General features: G+C 34.3%; 2 protein-coding genes across 2 annotated transcripts; both read left to right on the top strand.

Moving 5' to 3' along the window:
* The first annotated feature begins 8784 nt into the window (after positions 1-8784).
* On the top strand, positions 8785-9720 carry LOC143391741 (olfactory receptor 5W2-like). Its single transcript, XM_076844490.2, has one exon. It carries the CDS (start codon positions 8788-8790, stop codon positions 9718-9720), a length of 933 nt encoding a protein of 310 aa, XP_076700605.2. The 5' UTR covers positions 8785-8787.
* Positions 9721-22975: 13255 nt separating this feature from the next.
* On the top strand, positions 22976-23905 carry LOC143391740 (olfactory receptor 5W2-like). The gene has a single exon (XM_076844489.1). It carries the CDS (start codon positions 22976-22978, stop codon positions 23903-23905), a length of 930 nt encoding a protein of 309 aa, XP_076700604.1.
* The last annotated feature ends 3271 nt before the right edge of the window (positions 23906-27176 follow it).

Genomic DNA, 27176 nt, shown 5'->3' with positions numbered 1-27176 from the left:
GCAGCAGAAACCTGTAAGTATTATGGGGTTAGGAGGTTTATGTTGAAGTCTCATATAATTACTTCTTTAAACTAATTCTAACATAGGAATTGATTGGATAAATGTAGCTCCCAGCCAGGAGCCTACTGAGAATGATACCCAGAGGAATCTAGCCCTTTCAGTGTGCCACTCATAAACATCTAATTTTCAAATAAAACCAATTATAAAAGTGTGCTTATTTCAAACAGATGTATGCATACAATTGAATAAAGAGGATACACAGAATTTTACATGTCACTTTATCTATCTGGGGTGATGGAAGATTCTTCTAGCTATGTCCACACAAACTTTGCACTACTTCATACTTCTAAATCACTAAACTGTTGATTTAGAAGTATAAACCACAATTGCCATGTCTTATGTTAAGAAGCAGAAGAATGGAAGATGGGGGAAATATTGGATATTTATTTGTGTGTGTGAGTGTGTGAAAATTCTAGAGATAAACAAGTAGTATCATCTTTGTTTCAACTACTGTTGATATCATTACAGCTGGAACACATAATTTACTTTTTTCAATAATCTATTTCAAACTCTCTTCAATCTCAACAAACACCTCAACTGTTATGATTTCTTTTCTGGTAAAAAGTATTTAAACTATTATTGTTAAAATGTCCATTTCACTAGTAGTTATTTTTATATTGAACTGTTTTACTTTTCTATTAAGTTTTTCCAATAGGAGTGAACATATTATAAGAGACTTCAAAGGCTCTCCTGCCTTCCAGAAATTCTGCCCACATTCCTCATTATATGGAAGTAACAACATAACTCATAGACAATCACCACAATCGGGACTTTTTTCCTGATGGTTCAGTAGCATGGGCATCCCAATATGACCAACTAACAGTCCTCCATGTAATTTAATTGAATTTTTGTTAGGATTTCGGGAGAAAGAATAATCAAACACATACCTATACATCAGTGATAAATCTATTGAAAGAGAAATTTAAAAAAAAATTACTCCATTCACAAGAGCTGGCTGCCTCAAAATAAAATACTTGGGAATAAATATAACAAAAGTGATGAAAGATCTCTATAATAAACTATAGATCACTGGAGAAAGAATTGGAAAAAGACTTTAGAAGATAGAAAGATGATTTTTAATAAACAAAGCATATTTCAAAATTGTGAGGATGGGAAGACAAAATTTTCTTAATGTACCTTCAGATGCAAAATTGTGAGGAGCTGTCTCTTTTTCTTCCTTAGTTTATCATACTTGATTTTGGTGAGTTAAAAGTAGTATTATCAACTTAGCATAGAAGACATCATTCCCCCAGGGGAAAAATGGATAATTATTCAAAAATCATAGCTGTCTCAGGATGACTCAAGGGGACATTTATTTATCTGCTATAATAGAGTAGGGCAAAAAAAGAAAAGAAAAAGAAAGAAAAGAGAAATGGAGGATAAATTCACAGAAGACTACTGGGAAAATAGAATGCTTGAGATATTTATAGATGGCTAGAAATAAGAGACAGGAGAGTGTGGTCGGTATGAGCCACAGGGTGGGTATCATCTTTTGTCTCCAACAATGTGCTCTGTTAGAAACACAAAAATATTTTGCCCCTGAGGGTTTCTTGCTGTGGACAACCCTAAAGTGAGAGATGTTGCTGCTTGTAACTTGTCACTAATGGACTACTATTGTGTCACCTTAGGAATAAAACCAACATCCTTTTCGAACACACACATGCCACTAACCCCAATGCTGCGGCCTTTCCACAAGTGCTCCCCTGGACATCAGTTACACAGATGCAGTATATGCATCCATGCCTCAGACCCCAGAATCACCAGCATTGCAAGCTAGATTGCATTCTGCACCCAGATCCTCAGTTTCTCTGTGCGTGCCCACACTGTTGTCAATAGCTCTATTGCATTAGCAAGTTAGTATGTGCCCTGCACCCCAGAACTGCTGTATCTCCATTCATTCCCAACACAATCTTCCTGAGTGTACCTATGCTTTGGACAACTGTTGCTATGATTGGAAATTGTCTTTCCAAAGCTCATGTTAAAACCTATTTCTGTTGTGGTATTATAAGGCAGGACTTTCAGCAAAAGTATTAAGTTATGACGGTTTTGCCCTCATAAACTCTTAGTACCCTTTCAAAACTGGAACTCTCTGGAACCTCTTAAATGTGACAATATAGCTTTTGCCTAGTCTGCCATTTGGTGGCACCAAAAAGACACCTTCATCTTGGACTTCACAGCCTTCAGTGTAGTGAAACTGAACTCATATAGTCTATAAGTTACCCAGTCTGAGTCATTTTGGTTTAAGAGCAGGAACAGACGATGAAGTTCCTCTTCCATAGCAACCCAACACTGCCTGGCCTCTAAAACTGCAGTTTTCTTCATACACTCAGGCTCTATAGCCTGGAATTCCAACTACTCAGCAAGCACTCACACTTGGTACACCATTACCAATAATATATCAGGAGAAAATGCATCATGAGCACCGATGCTACCACTGCCTTAAACCTCAGAAATACAATTTATTCTGGGCACTCAGGCTTAGGACCCAAGTTCCTTGCCCATTCCAGAGGTTCTGCACATCAGACACCACTGCCACTCTCACCATAAGCAACCTGGACTCAGTGCCAAAAGAAATACCCTTAAGAATTATTTCATCACTGGGAAAAAATATAGTGCGGATGACACTGGAGGCTTCCCCAACCAAGTCTGCTACAACCCTTATCACTACTGTGAGAATCCACAATGTTGATCACTAGGATCTATCCAAACCTCACCAACACTGACTTAAGCTAAAAGGTTTCATAAAGATCTTGACACTGTTCCCTCACTGGAGGCAGACCCCCTATACTTTGCTCAGACAAAATACTCACATGTTCTATGGGGGAAAGACATTCTACACTGACACCAGACAGGGTAAGTTTCCATTAACTGTCTTCAAAGAAAGGGAGACCCATACATAGCCTTAAAAGAAATTAAATAGTGAGCTTAAGGAATCTCAGTCAACCTGAAAAAAATACAGAGCAATGATTCAACAAAATTAAATAATTGAACAACAAATCAACTAAAAAGGAACTTGTGTTTACACCTGTGTGTAAAACCACACAGAAATTTTGGAGCTGAACAAAACATTTAATGAAATAAGAATGCAATAGGAAAAATCCACAGTATAATTTATTAAGGAGAAGAAAGAATCTGTGAACTTAAGGCAGAATATTTTAAAAATATATACTCAAAGGGGAAAAAAAAGAAACAAATAAATAAGAAAGAATGAAGAAAACCTATAATTTTTATGGGACAACTTTAAGACAGCTAACATTCACACCATAAGAGTTAAAGAAGGGGAATGGACATATTGAGTGAAATTTACTTAAAGAAATCATGGTTTAAAAGCTATAAAATTTGTGAAAAATATAAATATTCAATTGGAGAAAGTTCAAAGATCTATAATAAGGATCAAAGTAAAACTGACTATACTAAGATATATCATAATCAAACTATTTATATGACATATTACTGAGGGAATAATATCAGCAACATGACAAATTAACCACTCAACTTCCCTTTCTTTTGTGAATATACCAAATCTGTCTATTTTTTGATCCATTTTCTTTGAGAGAGACAAATTGAGAGATCCAACCCACTTGGTCACTGAGAAAATAACCACATTAAATGAATAGAAAACCGTGAGATATACTCTCACATAGAACATGTCCTAGGTAGAGTGACATAAAATTGGTATGTGAATATCTAATACTGATCTCCTCCTAGGGTGAGGAGGGCTTATATTTCACATTGCACTATAAACTCCAAATTCCTCCAAAGTTTGGCTCTCAACTCACCAACTCTGGCAGCATACGGGATTAGATTTACATAATTCTTATTGGACAAAAGGGGAAAAAAAAAAAAACATCAAGGAAAATGAAAACCAGGGAAACGTATTCCAAATTAAGACAATGAAGATGGCATGATAAACCTCCAGAAACTGACATGAGTGAAGTGAGGACTTGTGATTGAACTGACTGGAGATCAAAAGTAATCATCAAAGAAATGCACTCAGAGTTCAAGATAGCAATGCAAGAATAAATGTAGAATTTTAACCAAGAGAGATTTTTATATATATTAGCAAAAAAAAAAAAAATCATAGACCTAAATAATGCTATAACTGAAGTAAAAAATTCAATAGAGATTTACCAGCAAACTATAGATAAATCAGAAGTAAAGCTTATTGAAGTTTGATAAAGCATAAAGAATAAAATGAGAAACCATGGTGATTTAAGTGACATAGGATACACCATAAATCATAACAGGCTATGCATTTTCTAAGTGACAGAAAGAGAAGAAGTGGAAGAAAAACTGAAATACATTCAAATAAATAAAACCAAAACCATTCCAGGCCTGGAGAAAGAAATAGAACCAAGAAACCAAAAGGATACCAAATATGATTCATCGAAAACTACCCACACTGAGACCTGTCATAAACAAATTGTCAAACTGTAAAGACAGAGCGTTTTTAAAGAAGGGAATTGTGTACAATGGGATTATCCAGAGATAGTCAGAAGATTTCTACATCAGAAACCTTACAGACTAAAAGAGACCATTGAGATGCTATGTTTAACGTCTTTAAAGGAAAAAAAAAAAAGTCCTAAACCAAGAATATTTTAACCAGCAACCCTGTATTTTTAAAATGAAAGAATGATAAAGACTTTCTGAAATAAACAAAAGCATAGACAGTTTAAAATCACTAGAACTGCTTTATAAGAATGCTAAAGGGCTTTTTTTTTTTTTACTTTGAAGAAAAGGAATAATAATTAGGTGCATGAAAATACATAACATATAAAATTCATGGGTAAAAATACCTTGTCAAATCAATATTCTAACATCATCATGTTGACTGATCAATTATCTCTCCCAGTATAAAGGTTTAACCTTATTAAAATAATTAAAGATACAATATTTTATTAAGCATAAAAGTTATGAGAAATAAATTATATCATCAATACATAAAATATGAGAGAATAGCATGGAAATATAGTTTAAGTAGACAATCAAATTTAATAATAATAATTTAATAATTCAACAAAATTAAATAATTTAACAACAAATCAACCAAAGTTGCCATCAGCTTAAAATAACCATTTGTATGTTCAAGTGGATTTATATAAGCCTCGAAGTAACCACAATGTAAATGTCTATGGTAGTGACATAACATAAAAAAGAAAATACCTAAAACTTCGCACTGCAGAAAACCATAAAACTACAAAAGAAGGTTGTAATATAGGAAAAATGGAATAAAGACTTCTTAAAACAACCAGAAAATAATGAGGTGGAACTAGTAATTTCCAATGGCCAATAATTACAGTGAATACAAATGCATTAAATTCTTTAATTGAAAACTCATAGAGTGCCTGAATAGATTGAAAAATTAAGACCCATCTATTTGCCGCCTACTGGAAATTCATGTTTCCTTAATGGACACCTATTGTTTGAAAGTGAAAGGAGAAGCAAAGGTCTTTAGTGCAAATGAAAAGAGAAAATAATAGGGCTAGTTATGCTTACTTAAGACACAAAAAAAAAAGACATTAAAACTGTAAGAAGAGGAAAGAAGACCATTTTGTGGTGATAAAACAGTCAATTCATCAAGAGGACATAATAATTATAAATATGAATGCACTCATATTGGAATTTCTAAATATATAAAGCAAACATTAATGATCTGATGGGAGACATAAAAATGGGCAAAGAATATTGAGAGATAGTTCTTAAAAGAAAACACACATGTGTTTAACTGGTATGTAAAAAATGGCAACATCTTTACAGTTGTATGAAATGCATATTAAATTTACAGTGAGATATTATCTCACACCTAGAGAATTTCATTATAATCTATCTGTTGAGGAGGATTTTTTAAGATTAAGAAAGACAAACTTCCAATTGTTTTTAATTTTGAAAAGAAGTACTAAGAATAATAACAAACTAAATTATTTTTGAATAAAATATTTTATTTTTATATTAATTTTTCCATGTCAAAATTCTTATATGATTCAATGTTGCACATATGGCTCTATCATTAAGAAAATAATTTACAAAGTCAGTATATTTCTACATTTGATCACTAATTACTAGCCTAAAATCCTTAAAAAAATAATATCAAATGATTATTTTTGCAAATCCTCATTCCAGGCTTCATAGGGGACACAAAGAATAAACATTGATCTTGTCCCTAAAGTCTTACATGCAGTAGATAAGCTTTGGTAGAATAAACCAATCTTTACTCAAGTGTGTATATTTGTGAAGAATGTGGTATAATCATAAAATTAATGAGGGTGGTGTCTTTCCTTTGGGAACTGAGAGTATGGCAACAGGAAATATTGTCTTTAAAGATTCCTTTGATATGCACACTTGCAGCATCATTATTCATAATAGTGAAAATGTAGAAACAAACCATAACTGGTGAATGGATAATGAAAATATATTACATACATGAAAGCAAATGTTATTCAGCTCTGCAAAATAGGGTTTTCTGACACATGCAAAAGTATAGATTATTCCTGGAAATATTAGACTCAGAGAAAGAAGCCTGAGACACATGGCTATATATTTTAGACTTCTGTTGATATGTACTCTCCTGATTAGGAAACACACAGCCTCAGAAGAGGTTAAAGATTGCCAGGGCTAACAGAAAAGGGAGAAGTAAGGTGCTGGCTAAGAGATGTTTTTCTTACTAAAATGATAACAAATGTTCAGTGATTGGATAGTGTTGGTGGCTACACAGCCTTATGAATATACAAATGAAATGTTTATTTTAAAAGGAAGAATATAGCCAGGCCTATAATCCCAGCTGCTCAGAAGGCTGAGAGGGGAGAATTGCAGGTTCAAAAACAGCCTCAGCAAAAGTGAGGTGATAAGCCACTCAGTGAGACCCTGTCTCTAAATAAAATACAAAATAGGGCTAGGGATGTGGCTCAGTGGTCCTGTGCCCCTGAGTTCAATCCCAGTAGCCGCCCCCACCAAAAAGGAAGAAAAAATAGCCTATTTATCATAAAATTAAAAAAAAACTATATCAAAGGATAATAATGTTCCTCATGTGAGATGATAAAGGAAAACGTTTCAAAAATCAAGAACTGAAGAACAACACAAGAGTTAGGAGTGATTGAAGAACTGTATGAGTTTCATTTGATTTCCACTTTGGAGAGTGACAATTTTGATTATATGTAGCAGTGTGTATATATACTTTACAGTTTTTTTTCCTGATACAGATCAATTTCGTGAAAATAGTAAAGAATTGAAGTTTAACACTAGCTATGTCATTGCGTTATACACAGGAGCAATACTGAACCATGAATCTAATTAACACGTCAAACCCTGAGGGAAAGAGCTTCAGAAACTGAAGTCCCAGTTGCTATGGAGTAAAATAAAATGCTAATTGCTGAGTGTTCAGCTACCAAAGACCTGCTCATCTCAGGTAGGTTCTCAAGTCTCCAGATACAAAGACATAGGGAACAATTCTTCAAATATTATTTCTTTAGAAAAAAATGAGAATTTTGTAAAGGATTTATTTTTATGTTTATTCACTGATATCCATAGATTATTCTATCTAATGCCTGAAGATGATCGTCTTCCCTCTCTGAATAGGAAAAAATTGAATGAATTAAATAATATCCACATAATAACATTGAAAGTATTGTATTTTAGAATAGTTAAACATGAAAATGCTAATTTCCTTTATTATTATGCATGCACATACTTACATGAATTGAAGGAATGTTTGAGTTTGTTTCATGTCAAAAACCTTTGACTTACTATATTACAGATAAGAATATATACAAATTCAACTTCATGTGAGCTACATAGTCTCTTAGATTTTAAAATAATCCACTAATACACATCACCTACATTTCAGTTCTCATATTTCAAGAGAAACATACTAGTACCAGACATAGGCATGAAAATATATACATAAACCAAGAGGCTTGTACATCTATGAACATGTAGTGATCCTAATTCTGTTTCCATTTTTAATACGAAAAATGTAATGAAAAGCAAGTGTGTGTGTTAAATTCTGTCCATTTTGCCTTCTTTTAACAGACTTCTTTGGTCATAGGACTTATCTTTTGGTACCAGACCACTTCCACAAACAGGTAATGAGTACTTTAGTAAAATTAAAACAGACTCTTGAAATGGTAAATAGAACCTATTTCATGTCTAATCAAATACTAAAGAATCATAGGCCAATAGAGTAGCAGTAATTTTCAGAAGTAATTGGGATTTGCCCCATATTTCTAGAATGAGCACAAATGTCTTTTCAATAAGTCATGATTTTTTAGAAATATAATGAGAGTAATCAATTTATTTTTTGTCCACACAATTTTCCTGATGCATATAAAATGCTTATTCCTATATCCTACAAGTTGTCTCTCTGGCATCTGTGTTTCTCCATATAATTTTGAATACCAAATGTGATTTCCATGTATCCAAATCTACCTCTTGAAACAAATAAAGTAGGAAACAAATTTTGGGGGCTTGTGGAAAGTCAGAGATCATGAATGGCATGTAGTTACATCAGGTACTGCCTACCTCAATATTTATTTATTTATATTCACTTTCAAAAATATAACCATGATTTTTAAGAAATGCAATATGGTGGGCAATTTTCCTTGGATAATAATGACAATAAAGAAACAAATGTTATTCTGTCTTAGCAATATATCATTGATGTTCAAAAGTGCAAAATGTGCATTTATAATTCTTTCATTGTATTCTAGAAGTTTTGAATAAGAAGAAAGGAAAATGGACAGAAAAAATTGCTCCTCATTGACTGAATTTATTTTCATGGGAATTACCAATAATCTTGAGATGAAAGTGACCCTATTTACAATATTTCTACTTGTTTATCTCATTAATCTTTTGGGAAATCTCGGAATGATCTTCTTAATCAGAGTGGATCCCCAGCTTCAAACACCCATGTACTTTTTCCTCAGCCACCTCTCTTTCTGTGACCTTTGCTATTCCACAGCAATTGGGCCCAAGATGCTGGTCGACATATTTGGCAAGAACAAGTCTATTCCTTTCTTTGCCTGTGCTCTGCAGTTCTTCATCTCCTGCACCTTTGCAGATTCCGAGTGTGTCCTGCTGGCAGTGATGGCCTTTGATAGGTACAAGGCCATTAGCAACCCCTTGCTCTACACAGCAGACATGTCCAGCAAGGTGTGCTTCCTGCTCATGGCTGGAGTTTACCTGGTGGGAACAGCAGATGCTTTGTTACACACGACATTGGCATTCCGCTTATGTTTCTGTGGGTCTAATGAGATTAATCATTTCTTCTGTGATTTACCACCACTTTTCTTCCTTTCCTGTTCTAATATACAAGTGAATCAACTAGTATTATTCACCATTTTTGGTTTGATTGAATTAAGTACCATTTCCGGAGTTCTTGTCTCTTATGGCTACATCATCTCATCAGTCTTAAAGATCCGCTCTGCTGAAGGGAGGCTCAAAGCTTTCTCCACCTGTGCCTCCCACTTAACTGCTGTTGCAATTTTCCAGGGCACCATGCTCTTCACATATTTCCGGCCAAGTTCTTCTTACTCTCTAGATCAGGACAAAATGACTTCACTGTTTTACACCCTCGTGATTCCCATGCTGAACCCTCTGATTTATAGCCTACGTAACAAGGATGTGAAAGCGGCCCTGCAAAAACTTAAAAATAAGTGGTGTCTTTAAATATTTATACTAAGTTCCAACCCCTTGCACATATGTAGCAATTCTTATTTCATAAAATCATGTGGTAAAATTCATGCAAAATATTTTCTGAAGTACTTTATGATAATGATAATTAGTACTCAAATCCAATAGTAGGAAAATGTAGCTCCCCAAACATGCCATGATCCATTATGTGTCTTCTATTTTCCCTCCCTATGTTGCCCAGGCTGGCTTCTCACCTGCAATATTCTTGTCTTATCTCATGAGTTGCTGGGATTAAGAGAACTCATCATTATGCCTGGCTATCCATTTTTGTCATTGAGTTCTTTAAATACACTAAAGATTAGTACTTTATCTGATGTATGAGGGGTGAAGATTTGCTCCCCAGATGTAGGCTCTCTGTGTACCTTACAGATTGTTTCTTTTGCTGAGAAGAAACTTTTTAGTTTGAATTCATTCTATTTGTTGATTTTTGATTGTAATTCTTGAGCCAAATGAGTCTTATTAAGGAAGTTGGGGCCTAATCCCACATGATGGAGTTTAGGGCCTACTTTTTCTTCTATTAGAAGCAGGGTCTCTGGTTGTGTTCCTTAGTCCTGATCCATTTTGAATTGAGTTTTGTGCATGGTGAGAGATTGGGGTTTAATTTCATTTTGTTGCATATGGATTTCCAGTTTTCCCAGCACCATTTGTTGAAGAGGCTATCTTTTCTCCAATGCATGGTTTTGGTTCTTTAATCCATCCTCAAGAAATTTTAAGATATATACTTTAATGAAATTTTTTGAATCATCTACAGAATAGCTAAAATGAAAACAATTGAAATATCAAGTAATGTGAAAATATGAAGCAACTGTGGTTCTTACAGAATGATGGAGAAAAGACCATTGGCATTCTACATTCTAAAATTGTGTGAAAGTATCTGTTAGAGTCTGTAAACACGTCTGGATGGCGCCTGGCATTTTGCCAGAGAAATGTTAGAGTCTGTAAACAAGTCTGGATGGTGCCTGGCATTTTGTTTACAGACTCTAACAAGTATCTACTGTACCTGGCTGCATATACAGATGACTTATAACCCCAAAATTTCATCCTTAGATTTATACTCAAACTGAACTATTAATAATGTCTACCCAAGGACATATACACAATATTCAGTCTTGCATTATTTGCAGCATCATAAAATTGCAAATATTTCAAATATTATCAACACTTCAGATCAGGAGTTAACATAGTAAATGTTATACAGTACAAATTTTAGGGTTTTCAGGATATAAAACCCCCTATTCAAACCACTCAAATTTCTCTTTAAACCATAAAAGCAATAATAGATAATATACAGATAAAATGTTATTTCTGAATCCCAACAACTTTTGTGGACCCTATGTTGCTAACTTATGTCAGTAGATAAATAACTTTATGGTGAATTTGTACATTGAAATATTAAACAATAACGAGAATGAATGAACTTTCTCTCTACACAACATGTAAGAATTTTGCAAGATAATGTTGAATGAATAAAGACAAACATGAAAGTGAAAGACATCTATGTTATTTTCTTGCCAGGTACCTAACACAACATACAAACTATCCTATAAGATTAGAAATCAATTTGTCATGGCTGCAGGGTCAATTTCTGGGATGTTTTGTAATTTTTTTTTTTTTTTGTCCTGGTTCACAACAAATGGATGCTTTCATTTTTGAAAATTTACCTGAAATACAATTTTAATAGGTAATTCCAATATGCATATTGTACCCTAAAGTGGTTTTCTAAAATAAAGCATATCACTGTCAGATTTTAAGTAAATGCAAGATAATATTAGTTTTAAAATGTATCTGTGTTTTTCTACAGAATAAGTTGTAACAAGTTTATAAAACTAAGTTGGTGCATGAATTCCATAGAATGTCTCAATAAACAATTAATCTTTTGCTACTGAAAGTGCTGCCTTATTTGTAGAACATCTTCATAAGCTCAAAGACACCAGATTTTTCCCCCAGCATTAGGAAGACTTGGTGTACTTTGCTGTGAGTCATGGGGTGTCCCAGCACCCCATACTTTGGAGCCAGACAGCTATTTTCTGGAGAAGGTGCTTTTCTAGACAGACAGTTGTGTATATGTTATTCTGTCACCCAGGAAAACCTTAAATATGGATATATTTTTCTGAGTTTGTTTCATATGGTGAATAACAAGTCCTGAAAACATTACTTAGAAATTTAATTATGAATGAAAATGCAAATCTCTATGTAGTCAAATTTGATTATCTAATTTGTAACATCAGTGTAGCTTTATAAGCTTAGGTTCCAAATGAGGGTGTGGGTTGGGTATTGTAGTCTGTGTGCTTTAGAGGAGAAACTGTTGAAGAAGCTGAAACTGCTTAACTTTTTGACACATGCTACACTATGGATGACATATTGAAACAGTAAGCTAAGTGAAAGAAGCTGTACATAGAAAGCTACATTTTTGTTGATGCATTTTTATAACCATAGAGCAGACAAAGCTATAGAGACAATAAATAAATTGATTTCCAGTGCTGGGGGATGGGTGCGTGGGTAGTACATGCTTAATGGATAAAAGGTGTCTAATTTGATGAAAGTGCCCTAGAATCAGACAGTGGTGATGGTTATATAAATGAAAATTGTATATGTTATTTTATTTATATTGTGTTAATTTTGTGTTACATGAATTTTACTTTATTTCCAAAATTGGCTAAAAAAGAAAGCAGATATCTGACTAAACCAAATGTAACCCAAAGACAGGGAGGCATCTAAGGGGACAGTTGTTTACAGAAAGAAATGGTGGGTGTCCAGGGACAAATCCATGTCTTCCAGATATCCACCAGAGAAGTAAATAGCAGTCAGGAAGCTTTGGGATAGTACAAATGCATTACCTTCTCGAGTTTAACCAAGGGCAATTACTAGCAATCAGTTTGGTGGTTTGAGGATCACACTGGTATGTAAATATAAGAGTCTTATAGAGGAGAAGAAAACAAAAGTCATTTAAGATTTCTTAGGAATTACTTTCCCAATATTAAAAACAACAACAACAACAAAAAGCATAGTTGGTTTCATTGGTCTTAAAATTGCTTGATGAATTTTCTACCTTTATAGAAAGAAAAACAGAAAACAACAAACTAAGGAAACAGTTTAATACACACACACACACACAGAGACGAGAAGCTGTATCCCTGTTCATTATCAGGTATGGCTTACAGTTACTCAATTCACACATGTCAAACACATTCAGTGGTATCTTTTGTTTGTTTTTATTTGCCCTTAAGTTTTGGATTTGACAATTAATGACCGTATGACTCAACATATATACCTAGTGAGAATAATTACAACTTTTCTTAGAATTTCATGGAGAGTATACTGTCTTGATCACGTACTATGTCACTTACAATGTGGCTAATACAGTAGCTTCTCCAAGCCTTCTAGTTGATGTAAGCTTTGTGGACAATGATTTTTCCCATTTTCTGTTTACTCTGGAATTGTACATTGTCACTGCCCTCTGCAGTATTCTGTCTTCATATCAAAGTTAAAAGTGCAATGGTTCAGTCAAAATATATCAAGCAATACTTTCATATTTGCTATTCTCATGTGCTTCCTCTTTTTTATTCTTAATCACCATGGTTGAGATTTTGCCTTATTCAAAAATGAAGCATACATGTCATCAACTTTTTAGAAAGCTAAAATTATGTGGTTCATTATTTTAAAAAAATTCAAAGCATACTTTAATATAATGACTCTTCAGCATTCCATGAGATTAATAAGATAATTATTTCTTAAAAAGGATTCATTCTTTGCAATGTAATCAGGAATTGTTGAGAACACAGTCATTGAAGTCAGAAAACCTTAATATCTCTGAGATTATAACTACACTCACATTTTGAAATTGTTAAAAGCAACTTAGGTTATATTTTATAGTATGTAAAATATGTGGCATTTTATAGTAATAATACAAATAATATATGTAAATATCTAATTTTTTTAAGTATTTCAGAATGATTTCACACTCCCCTCAAGTTAATTTCTAATGATTTTTTTTCAAAGAAACATTTCAATACGATGATATACTACACTCTTAATATTTTCAGGGATTTTTATAATATGTTTATGTTTTTTTATGTTTTACATCTTTCCATTAAAATGATATTTAAGAAGTAGTGTGGATGAAATAAAGTATTTTACATAAAAAAATAGGCTTCATTAATGATATTTAATATATGAATGTATTTATTATTTCATTTAAAAAAATCTGATTGCATAGAAAGGAAAGCATGATTATGCCTAGTAAGTATGATTATGGTAACACTTTTCTATCTTAATAAAAATGTTTCTAAAAAATAACTCCATTTTTGAGTATGTGTATCTGTGTGATCATACATGAATATGCAATGGAGCATTTCATGTTTATTAAGGAAGTAAATAAAATTAATATTAGATTTTTTTAATGTGTTGTGAAAACTGGCTATTCATAGGTGAACAAGAATTAAGTTTCCTTTTGCCCTGCATCAATCTTCATTTTAATAACATACATCAGCATCCACAAAGAACAGGGTTTATCATAAAATTAAAGCACTAACTGGGTAGGTAGTTATAATTATAAAATAGTTTTTAGAGTCTCACTCGAGCTATTAAATATTTTAATGGACTCTTTTTATACAGGGACAATATGTTTAAAGATATATATACATGAACAGATAAATGAATTTGGGCCAAAATTTTGAAGACCTGCCCATAGGTCACCTTTTTATTTTTATTTTTTCTTTTTATTTTTATGCCTTTAGTTTTATTTTCCTTTATTCCTAAATAATATAGATTTGCAGATATGATATTGTACACAACATAATAAATTTTGGTGAAAGATAATTAGTGCTCAGTATTCAATAGGATACTCAAAGTCCTCAAGCCTTTTTAACCAAGGACAGGCAAATTTTAGAGCTTTACAGGCATAGTAGAATCACAGAAAAAATAAATCAATTTTAGAACTACAGAAAAATGATACATAGCGTAGGAAATCAAAGACACATGGGATTGCATCAAAGTACAAACTTCCTCATATTCAAGGCAACAATCTAATAGAGTTAAGAGACAACTTATGCAACAGGAGAAAGTATTTGAATGATATTAATTTAATAAGGAGCTAATATCCAAAATACATTAAGAACTCAAACCACTTGTCTAGTTCACAGCCCCATTGTGGCAGGATGGTGGGGTAAGTTTTGAAACGGTCAGGGAAAGTGTCCAGACATGGAATGAGAAGTATATGGTTTATTTAGGAAAGTTTACAAGAGATTACTGCACCAAGAAGAGTTCAGTGGTGACAGGCTGAGCAGATAGCAATTCTGTCACACGGTTGTGTGACAAGCAGTGCCTCCTCTCCATCATGATGTTCTGTCCAGTTTTGGTGGGTAGCTGGATGAGTGGTCCATATCTTTTCTACAGTGCCCTCAGTTCTGTGTCTGTCCCTGCTCTGACAGGGGTTTTATATATGTTAGACTGCAGATGCAGTGGCATCATCAACTTTCATGTGCTTAGTTTGCTTATATGACCAGTATCCCAAGGAGCAACTATTCTGGTGTACATGTAAGAAAGTAATTTTCTACAGAAAACCCTGACTTGCCCCAATTCCCAGTGTGCATAAATAAAACCAGTGTCCTTTAAGATAATATGCAGATAATATCTCACATGATGCAGTTAGCATATTTAGCACCATTCAACTGGAAAGCACCAACTTCTATATTGGGATAGTTTCTTCATTAAGCAACTATTCACATTGTTCCCTTAATTAGATTAGATTTTTGAAACAAAAAGAGGGCATTCAGGGGCATGGTGTTTTGTTGTCCCCTTTTACTTCAGAGATTGTACATTCTATTCATGATTCCAAAGCTCTTTGCAATCTTCTCATGGTCATCTTCCATAATGTACCTTGGATAGCACATTGGGATGTACAACTGCAATAAATTCCACAACAGAAATACAAAGAGGATGGAATGTGAAAAGTGTTACCATAAAAAAAGCAGACTGGGGGCTGGGGTTGTAGCTCAGTGGTGGAGCACTTGCCTGGCATGTGAGAGGCACTGGATTCGATTCTCAGCACCCCATATAAATAAATGAATAAAATAAAGGTCCATCAACATCTAAAAAATATTTTAAAAAAAGAAAGACTGTATACAACACATCTTCAGATAGCAGGAAGTGAGTGTTATGAAGTATAAATAGAATGAACACCAAGTTTAACTATAGCCATCATGCCAGATTGCAACTTTCGTAGAGTCAGAGACACATTATGGTGATCATCAGGGATACATACACATCGTTCTGTTTTTATGAGGCATCTCACATGTTGCAGTTAGCATATCTAACACCATTCAACTGGAAAGTACCACCTTCCATATTGGGATAGTTTCTTCATTAAGCAAAGTTAAGGCTCTATGAGTTTTATTTAAGGTAGAAGAATTGTGTTTAGTTAAAGACTAAATATGGAATACAATGTCAATGTTTGCTGCTTGGCTAGGAAATATAGCAAGCCAGTAAAAATACTAGGTGCCTTGAATTACCCTATGCTTATGTCAGGTCTCAATTTGTAGGGTTTTAGAACAATGTGGGAAAGATGCAGACTGGTAGAGAAGGTCTTTCTCAAGTGCATCAGACAACCCAGTTTTAAGTCAGTTTTGGTGACCCAGGGGTGCCATATGTCCATAATCACTCTCATGGGGAGTGGTGTTCAAGCTATTAGACTTTTCCATACTAATTAGGCAGTGTCTGAGTAGAATGGATAAATTAATAAGAATTTGCAGGGGATCAACCCATATTCACAAAGGGCAGAATGGTGTTACTGACATTGCTTCTTTTTATATGGCAAGGAAATTTCCTTCTTATTTCCACTTGTGTTGCATTTAGCCACCCAAAGGTGTCAAACCCTGTGTACCCCAGCAAAGACTTAACCAGAGTCATTTGATCCCCAACCAAATGGACGACTTAATATTGAGGGTCCTTAAAAGAAAGTGAATTTGTGTTCACATCATTAGGGAAGTTGACCATGACCTGGGGTTTTGCTTCAGTTTAATATTGGCTTCTACTGTACCAGGGTGGCTGGCTGAAAATATAAGAGAAAACCAGTGAAGGAAGATAGCAGTTCAATGCATACCCAGGATCTATTTTATTCTGTACATTTGCAATATTATCTGCCCATTCTGCAAATAAATTACCTCCAAAAATGAAATGTAGCAGATGTTAACATAGGCAAATCTAATATTATTCAACAAAAATATGAACAACCTGATCATTCTGAGGAATAGTACCCGTCTATACTTCATTCCCCAGTTTACAATGTCATATTTTTTTTATCCCTGTAGTCTCTATAATCTTAGCAAAAAAAGAAAAAAAAAAGTGCTGAGAGCCATAGCCAAGTAGGAATGATGCATGGCAATTTCCTTGTCAGCCTATCCAATGTTGCTTAGAGGGAGGACTCTCCATTGTGGAAATGGGCTTCTCTTGGACCCAGGTCATTTGCAGTGACATTGCATGAATGTTTGAGAAAGGTGACCCTGCTCAAGGACCAGGATGGATCCGGGTTTAGGGTGGATCCTGCTGGAATAGGGCGGTTCCAGGTTTAGGGTGGATCCTGTTGGGAATGGAGCATATCCTGCTGCCTCAGGCGCCTGCTCCTTGAGTTCCCGTTGAGTTCTCGCAGGATTCAGAGAGAATTGGTGCGCAGAGCCCAGTGGAGTGTGTGGATTTTCCCAGAACGTGCGTGTAGAGTGCCAGTGACAGTTTGAGAATAAAGAGCTGCTGTTTGAATCTACAAGGCTTTTGTGGTGGCTCGGTTATTTTGTGCCCAGCTAGACTGCGGCAAAAAAGGGTGTCCAGGTGAGGTTGTTACAGATCATAATGATATAACACATTCTCCCTTAGAGTTTAAATGTCCTAGATTTGTAATATTTTTCTATTTATAGGCCTTGTTGTAATCCCTTTACCCCTGGACCTAGGAACCCACACCATGAAGATACTTTTTGTCATTCTTAAGCAAACGTGAATAAGGGTCCCCTGTATAAGGGTCCTGTGATAGCAGCAACTGCATATTATCCTGTGTTCTCATTCATGGTCCACTGGGCCAGAGCTGCTCCCGCCTTCTCAAGACACATGGTTGAGCTACGCAAATGTCCTGTAGGAAGAACACTGAAAGTTCACTGCTGCCTTTTGCCATGAAAGAAAACTCCTGGTTTTCTTATTGGAGCCCTTGTGTTTTCTTGGCCCTCTTTTTCTTCCACCTTCTGATTCATACTCTGTATCCCTTACTTTTTAGTCCTTCCCGCCATACCATCTATATCCTGTTTTGCTTGAGAATGAGGAACACCCAGTAAAGAACTCAGGATTGTACCAGAGCTCCATAGTATTGTTCTGGTGCCATTTAGGTAGTGTTGTCCTTCATTCCAGCTGGCTGAGAATGTCTCATTGTCAGAACCAGTGTAATTTACTGCATAGATAGATGTCTTGCTTCATTCCCACCTCCCTTAGGAGTTCTTTTAGTTTTTCCATGGATTGCCATCTTGGGTGCAATGTGTAACTCACTCATATAGGGCCAAGAAATTTTATATGCGGTTATTAGGACAGTAAAGAGATGGTAGGGTCCTCATGAACATCTGTATGTAAATGTTGTTGCACAGCAGAATATGTGGTACCCAAGGTGATTTTACTTATTTCACTCTGTATAGTTTCAAGGACCTCAGATACCTGTCAGATTCTTAGAGGTTATCTGTTTTAGCAAGGCTAAGGTGATTACCGACTACTATTATAGACAAAATTTAAGTTTTCCCTAACCCCAAATAGTCACAGATCCTTCTGGGATTACTACACTGCTGGTCCTGCTCTATTCCATATTTAACCAAAATGTTAAAACTATTGTATGATTTTGTAAAATGGAAAGCCCAGAGGGCCTGTGAGCCTGAATACTTGACGTCTCTTCCCCCCAAAAAATAACTGTAAAACAGATCCCTGGCCATATCATTCCCAAAACACCCCTATGAATTGGATGTTTTTAGCTTCCCTGATGGTTAGAATGGGTACTGTGACCACAATAGGTTGGCAAAGTATTTAGTATTTTGCTCACAGCTATGGAAGGAGATAAAAATATGGAGAGACATTTGGCAATGACAGCCACAATTGTAACTAACTGTGCATCAAGTGACATCACACAGTCCTGATCCTACACAAGGCAACCAGGAAGCAGATGATGTAGCCTAATTTAAATCACTATAAAATGAAACAGCTGAAGATATGGTTGCTTGGCTGTATAGAGAGATGGAACACAAATGAAACTCTCTGGTCTACAACAAAGAAGTGGGATTTCCCACTAAGGTACTCAGATATTGTACATATGTGGGACTTTCATCCCACATATCCTGGTCAGTGATGTATGTGATGACGTTGGCAGCTTGAGCCATGCAGCCTGCACAACAGTACCAGGCTGACTTCATTAGACCCTTGCTCTGGTGTAAAGGCTACACATTTTCAGACATTCACATTGGACTACTATGGGTGTAAGCTTGCAGAAGGGCCACACAGAAGGTAACTCTACAAGGTCTTCAAATGCTCAATGTCAAATATAACACTCTGATGGACATAGGCAGTGACACTTTACTGGCCACATTCTGTAAAAGTATAAAAATGGACTAAGAATTTGGACATACATTAGCATTTCCATTTGTCTTATAACTCGGATATAGCATAATTAATTCCATGAATCAATGGCTCACTAAAACAGCAAATACAAATTGAAGATGGATCTATCCAAGTGTGGTCCAAGCAACTATGCATGGTCATCAGGAACATCAATGAACATGACAGCAGGACATACCCTAGTACCTGCCTAATGTTGACACAAGAACCCGATGACACCATCTGTATTCAAATCATGATACTTAAGAAGGACAAGTGCACTCCACAAATGGGAACACAGTATAATTCACTGGGGTCATTGCCATAAAACCTACCACAAGGAACCCATCTTTTGTCTTGGCCATGAGAATGGCAAATAGGGATCAATGGTTTGAATTTCTAAGTCCATGAGGGAAAGGGAACAATGAGACTAGAAATGTCTTGGGATGGGCCACAGGCCAGCACTACTCTCAGAGTAGTCAGCTTGATTATGTATTGTTGAATATTAAAGAACTCCCTGTATTTACACCTGTTAAAAATTCCTTACATTTCATTCTTAGCAATAATTTATTTGCAGAATGGACAAATGTCATTGCAGAAGTGCAGAATGGATTGTTGGGTGTGCATTGAGCTGCTTCAGTCCTTCTGTAGTGATCTTTTATGATATCTGGAAAGAGTCACTGTGGTACAATGAATAAGAATGTTCAGTTGGAACAATACCCTCCATTCATGTATCCAGCTGGTCAACTGCTTTATAAACCTGAAAATAATTTCAAATTATTTTAAAGATACCAAATATTATATCTTTCTCTTGTCTGGGAACAAATGAACATGACAAAGACTTACTGGGGTATACTGTGTGACAGCAGGGGGTAGCTACATACAACCCAGGTGGAAATGAAAAGAAAATTTCTTATCTGTATTAAACAGAAATAATGGTTGCAATAACAATTCTCTATTTTTTATAAATATAGTTTGATCCCCTGTTGATCAATGTGATTTTAGCATCATACTTAATGACACACACTACTTATGATAACAAAGTCAAATGCCCTGTTCCAAAGGTTATTTCTTACTTTGGGTGTGGTTATGGTCCTGCAATATCCATGGATGGACATCCCTGCCTTATAACTGGAGAAATAAGTAAGTAAATGTCAAAAAATATATTTATTTTACCTATTCTTTTTAGTTATACATGACAGTAGAATATAATTTGACATGTTTATACAAACATGGAGTGCATTTTATTCTAAATAAAATTATTTTAGAATGGAGTAGAAATTATTATTTTAAGGTGTTTATTATTTATTTTAAAATGTTTTTGTTAGTTAATAATGGGCTTCATTTGATATAATTATACATACATGGAATTTAATTTGCTCATTTTCAGTGCCCAGTATTTCCTCTTTTCTTTCCCTCCTGTCTCTTTTTCTCTTCATCTCCTCTACTGACATTCCTTCCATGTATTTATTCATTGATGTTTGGTTGGTGATTTGTAGACACAAATAAAGATGAAATTTACCGTATTATACTCAAATAACCACATAGCATAATTCCGTCGATTTTATTCCACAGTTCTTCCCTTTTCCTGATAATTCTTTCTCCTTCTCAAATTTTGAAGAAGCAATATGAATACTACCAGACTTCTTTCTCTACTCCTGTAATCTACCTTTTATTTTCATGGGATCCCTCTTTTCTCTTATTTTTCCCTAGCTTGTGTGTATGAGAGAAGACATTCTACCTTTGACTTCTGAGTCGAGCTTATTTCACTTACATAATATTCTCCAGTTCTATCATTGTGCCAACTTATGCCATAATTTCATTCTTGTTTATGGCTGAGCAAGATGCCATTGTGTATACATAATGTGTGTGAGAGAGTGAGTCTCTTTGTGTGTGTGAGTAGGTGAGGAAAGGGGTCAACTTGCATTCCACAAAATTTCTGCCTTGGTTAGCCACAAAAAGTTTATATTATATTTTACAGATATAAAAAATGATTTGCAGCTTTTCCTGACATAGATCAATCTCATTAGGTTACTATAGTGAATAGTTAAAGCTCATTTCTGCTTAAACTGTTAATATGCATGTAGGGGAAAATATAGACAGAGAAATATGATTAATCACATCAAAGCCTGTGGGAAATTGCATCAGAGTCCTGAGTCCCAGATGTTACTTGTTAAAATAAAAGGCTGTCTCTTCCGTGTTCAGCTATCAATGGTCTACTCATCTGCTCATCTCAGGTAAGTTCCTGAGTATTCAGCTTTAAACACACAGTTAAAAAAAAAAAATCCAAGAAATTTACTATTTTTTTTACTATTTTAGAAAAAAAAAATGAGAAATTTATAAGGGAATCATATTTTGCCAGCGATTTTTATTTAAAATATTCTCTAATGCCTGAAATAGATATTTCCCCCCTCAGAATCAGAAGAATTTGAATGAACTTAATAAATCCATAAAATCACATCTTTACTTTATTTTTAATTTTTTAAAAAATGTTTATTAGATCTTTATGGTTAGATATAGTACTTTGGTTTATCTCAGATGTGCATGGAAATTGATTTCAGTTCATGATCCCCTTTATAGAATGCTATACCTTTTATTACTCTGCATGTACACATATAAATTTAAGGAAAATAAACAACAGCATGCAAATTCAACACCATGTGAATCACATAATATATTTATATAGGTCTAAAATTTACCTACACATATTTATCATCCACATTCCAATTTTCATAAATTAACAAATAGTCATACATATGCACAAATTCTGGACACACAGAGGAAAATTACACTAGCCCAAGTAAAAGAAGCTATATATATAAAATAAAATATTCACTGTGCCCCTTCAAATTTCCAATTTTTAACACATTTAAATTCAATGAAATGAAATGGATAAGCTAAATTTTATTGATTCTTTTTCTTTTTAAAATATTCTTTGGTCAGAAGACTCATCAGTGTGTAACAGACCACTGCTACAAGTAGGTTCAGAGTATTGTGCCCAGACTGTAATATCCTACTAAGTAAAAGTCAATAAAACTTATTTCATGTGTTTCAATAGTAAAAAAAAAAATAGAATAAGAATAGTAGAAGTAAATTTCTTTATTAAGCAGTGGTGTTATTCTATATTTCTAGAATTAATGACAAAATTTTTGAACCTAATCATGATTTTAAAGGAATGTAATGCAATGATATTTTTCCTTCATGTGAATATTCTGAAGCATAGAAAAAGCTTACTCAAGCATTTTGAAGCCTCATCTCTCAAATATCTCTATTTTTTCAATATTATTTTGAATATCAAATGAGATTTCAGTTCATCAAAGTCTAATTCTTGAGGCAAGGGATGCAGACCACACAGATACTAGAAAACATGTAGAAAGTCACAGACTCATGTGTATTTAGATCAGATTTCTCAACTGTTTATAAGGGATATTTATTTCTAAAAATATTTCCAAGTAATAATGTGTTTAAAAATGACATATGACTAGATGATATTCTTAAGAAGTGATATGAAAACAATATTCTCCTTTACAGATCCATTGCTGAAGTCTACAAGTACAAAATTGACATTTATAAATATTTTTTATTATTATTTTCTCTAAAGTTTACATAAGAGTAAAGAAGAATGGACAGGGAAAATTGTTCTTTGAAAGAATTCATTTTGATGGGAATTACTGATAAGACTGAGATGAAACTGACCCTATTTATGATATTTCTATTTGTTTACCTTATTAATCTTCTTGGAAACCTTGGAATGATCTTCTTGATTAGAGTGAATCCTCAACTTCATACGCCCATGTACTTTTTCCTCAGCCACCTCTCTTTCTGTGACCTCTGCTATTCCACAGCAATTGGGCCCAAGATGCTGGTCGACATATTTGGCAAGAACAAGTCTATTCCTTTCTTTGCCTGTGCTCTGCAGTTCTTCATCTCCTGCACCTTTGTAGATTCGGAGTGCATCCTGCTGGCAGTGATGGCCTTCGACAGATACAAAGCCATCAGCAACCCCTTGCACTACACAGTAGACATGTCCAGCAGGATTTGTACTGTGCTTTTAGCTGGGGTTTACCTGGTGGGAACAGCAGATGCTTTGATACATACAACATTGACCTTTCGCTTATGTTTCTGTGGGTCTAATGAGATTAATCATTTCTTCTGTGACATCCCTCCTATCCTATTACTGTCTTGCTCTGACACACAGGTCAATGAGTTAGCAATATTCACCATTTTTGGTTTCATTGAACTGAGTACCATTTGTGGAGTCCTGGTCTCTTATGGCTACATCATCTCATCAGTCTTAAAGATCCGCTCTGCTGAGGGGAGGCTCAAAGCTTTCTCTACCTGTGCCTCCCACTTAACTGCAGTTGCAATTTTCCAGGGAACTGTGCTCTTCATGTATTTCAGGCCAAGTTCTTCCTACTCTTTAGATCAAGATAAAATGAGCTCATTGTTCTACACCCTTGTGATTCCCATGCTGAACCCTCTGATTTACAGCCTACGGAACAAGGATGTAAAAGAGGCCTTACAAAAAGTGAAAAATAAAATGCAGCTTTAAATATTTATTATAAGCTCCTCTCTCCCACACATGTGTGATTATTGTTTTCTTAAATTGGCAAGCAATTGCATATAAAAAAATTTTTCTCAAACATTTTAGTTTAATGAAATAAGTATTGATCTTAAAGTCTGGCCATAGGAAAATGTTATAATTCCCTAAGCTCTTTAAATTATATAGGATACCACATTCCAGTGGAACACTTTGCTGATCTAATTTTGCCAGATTTTTATTTTTTCTTTTACTCAAAAACTTTCAAATATATTTAAGCTTATTACGGTTGTACTGTGTTTATGCATTTTGATAATTCATTTTCATGGTAAACATAGTAATCTCTATGGTAAAACATCCTCTCAGCTATTGGAAGTAACATGTATTAATTAATTAAGCAGTCAAATACTTCATAATAAACTTCAAAGCCTTTATGAAGTCAAAGCACTGAAGAATAAATTCAAAAAATGTTCAAATCCAATGTATGGAGAAGGGCTTCTTTGGTTCAAGTCTCTCAATTTTGAGTTCTAGAGAAATGCTTCTTGGGAAGAGGAATAGATTATGGTATAGGTAAATAGTCTGGTATGAGAGGAATCTTGAGGTGGAACAGCATATTGTGCTTTAGATGCAGAACTGTTTTATATTGTTGAAGAGCAATGAGAAGAACCTGGTTACAGATCTATCTGGGGTAATTGCTAAGGGTCAACTCTTCCTCACTTCTTTCAGTACTTTCTTCCCTTTTCTCTATCTTGGTTAAATGTCCCCTTTTTAATATCTCACAGACAGCTATCTCCTAAAGGCATTGTTTTAATGTCATCCTGTATATGTTTGAAATATTTGCTTCCAATATGGTATTGCAAGTGTCCTTTCCTTGAAGACACAGTGATGCATCCTTGTTATGTGAAACAATGGTTTTGTGTTTGTGAGAAGAAAGGGGGAAACAAATAAATAATAAAATAGAAACACTAGATATTTTAAGTGCTGCCAGATGTCACTAAAACAAAAATAATTTGTTAAGGTGTATGCCTTGAGTATACATATTTTTGAACTTTTGATACATTATGTAAAATTATTGTGGATATAAATATAATAAATATAAATAGAATCATAGATACATATGATTGCATTGAAAATAAATATTATGAATCTGTATATTTGTGATATTGTCTATTTCATCTTTCTCTAGTATTCTGTTTGCTTAGACAACTGAATCAGCTTGTTGAGAACTAAACTTATGTGTCAATATACATGATGGATTATGTGCGACTCAAAGTCTCTAGAGTTACCTATTACAATTGTGGAAACTAAAAGCCAATAATGTCCCAGAATTTCTAGTTGGCATTATAAAATGTTTGAAAACATTTCAGAATGAAATGAAAGCCCCAAAATACTCCTTGACTTTCAAGGTGAAATTTATGGGACAAAGTGACCAATCAGATAATGTCATGGTGAAACAAACCTAAGAACAATACTTTTTTAGATAAAGGCTTTAAAGGTTTCTACATGTACCTTGCTTTCCATAATACGGTCTTTGGGATTTTTGTTATGAGCAACACCACCCCAGAAAACATTGCGATTATTAAAAGTATGTTGGGCTGGGATTGTGGCTCAGTGGCAGAATGGTTGCCTAGCATGTGTAAAGCTCTGGGTTCGATTCTCAGCACCACGTATAAATAAATGAATAAAATAAAGGTTCATCACATCTAAAAAAATATTTTTAAAAAGTATGTGCATAATGTGCTCTTAATGATCAGCTAATAATACAAAGGTCATTACATGTCTTCTAATCAATACATCTTCCTTAAATATGATACTTAATGAATTACAGCATCTAAACACTGACATAATCTAACTCTTGGCTCTGTTATCAGATCAATTTGCTGTGAACTACAGAGAAGAAAAATTTCAAAGTAATACTACCAGGAGTCCCAAATACAATTTATTGAACTTATTAATTCTAGCCCTCCTTCTGTCTCCCTACCAATACAGAAGTTAAATAACAAATTATTGTGAATATTTTTTAGGTGATTCAAAGTTAGGATAAAAAAATTAAGCATATGTTCCACAATATTCTCCTATTTAGGGATTCCACATATGTCAACACAATATAAAAAATATGATCTATTCTAGCTTATTCATTAAATCTGTCTTATTTTCTTCTCTCAGGATCCCTAATAACATTCTTCTCACATGTCTACTAATTAATTATGATAAAGGATTGTCCAAATATAATTTTCAAAATGACACTGTGGAGGGATTCTTACTGTAGTAAATCTTTTGTTTCTTGACCCTATACTTTCTTAATGCCACTGAAATTACTAAACAAAAGAATTTCATAGCAGTGGTACATTTGGATACATGGGTAGCACAGATAATACTAGTCACAGGCTGTGTAAATGCGTTGGTTAGAATTGACCAGTAATGATGTTCAAAGTCTCAATAAAAGAAAGTTTCTGTTTCAGTCAAGTGTAGCTATTTATTTATTTATTTATTTGATAACAGGAATTGAATCCACAAGTACTTAACCAATAAGCCATATCCCCAGTCCTTTTTTATTTTTTATTTTGAAACAGGGTCTCGCTAAATTGCTTAGGGCCTCACTAAATTGTTGAGGCTGGCTTTGAATTTGGGATTCTCCTGCCTAAGCCTCTGGAGCCTCACTGCGATTATAGATGTGAGCCACCCAGCCTGGCAGTTCCACCGTTTTTCAAGGGTCATAATTTTTAAAGGTCACACACACACACATACACATAAACCAAATAAAAGGGGGTGGTGGTGGTGGTGAGAATTTACAGGAGTTTATGGTCACAAAGGTTTTTGGTTGTTGTACCAAACTACTTGATCTGCAGCAGATTGGTGTGGGTCAATTAGAAGACAACTTGGGGAATGAGCTGATCCCCAGGGCAGAGAATACTTGGCACTCAAAGAGCATTATTAATTCTGAAAATAAGATATATTTGAGAAGTCACAAAGCCTCTGTTCAAATAAAATATATTGCCAGCCCTTAAAAAATAATCTTCCTTATTTCTCTCTCTTACATTTCACCCAGTCAAAAAAGGTAAGTATTTTGTTTAACCTTGATCCAATAGGTAAGCATGAACTACTCTTAATTAGTACAATTTTAATTTTACATATCTGTATAATTTTTTGTGTCAGCAAAGAACAGTTTAGTTTAGAAAACAGATATATATATATATATATATATATATATATATATATATATATATATATATTTCAAAGCACTAATTTGGATGGTCTTTTTACCTTTCTGGCTTTAATTATT

This window comes from Callospermophilus lateralis, chromosome 2 (genome assembly GCF_048772815.1).
Source record: "Callospermophilus lateralis isolate mCalLat2 chromosome 2, mCalLat2.hap1, whole genome shotgun sequence".
Taxonomy (NCBI): domain Eukaryota; kingdom Metazoa; phylum Chordata; class Mammalia; order Rodentia; family Sciuridae; genus Callospermophilus; species Callospermophilus lateralis.
This window is presented reverse-complemented; position numbering and strand designations above follow the sequence as displayed.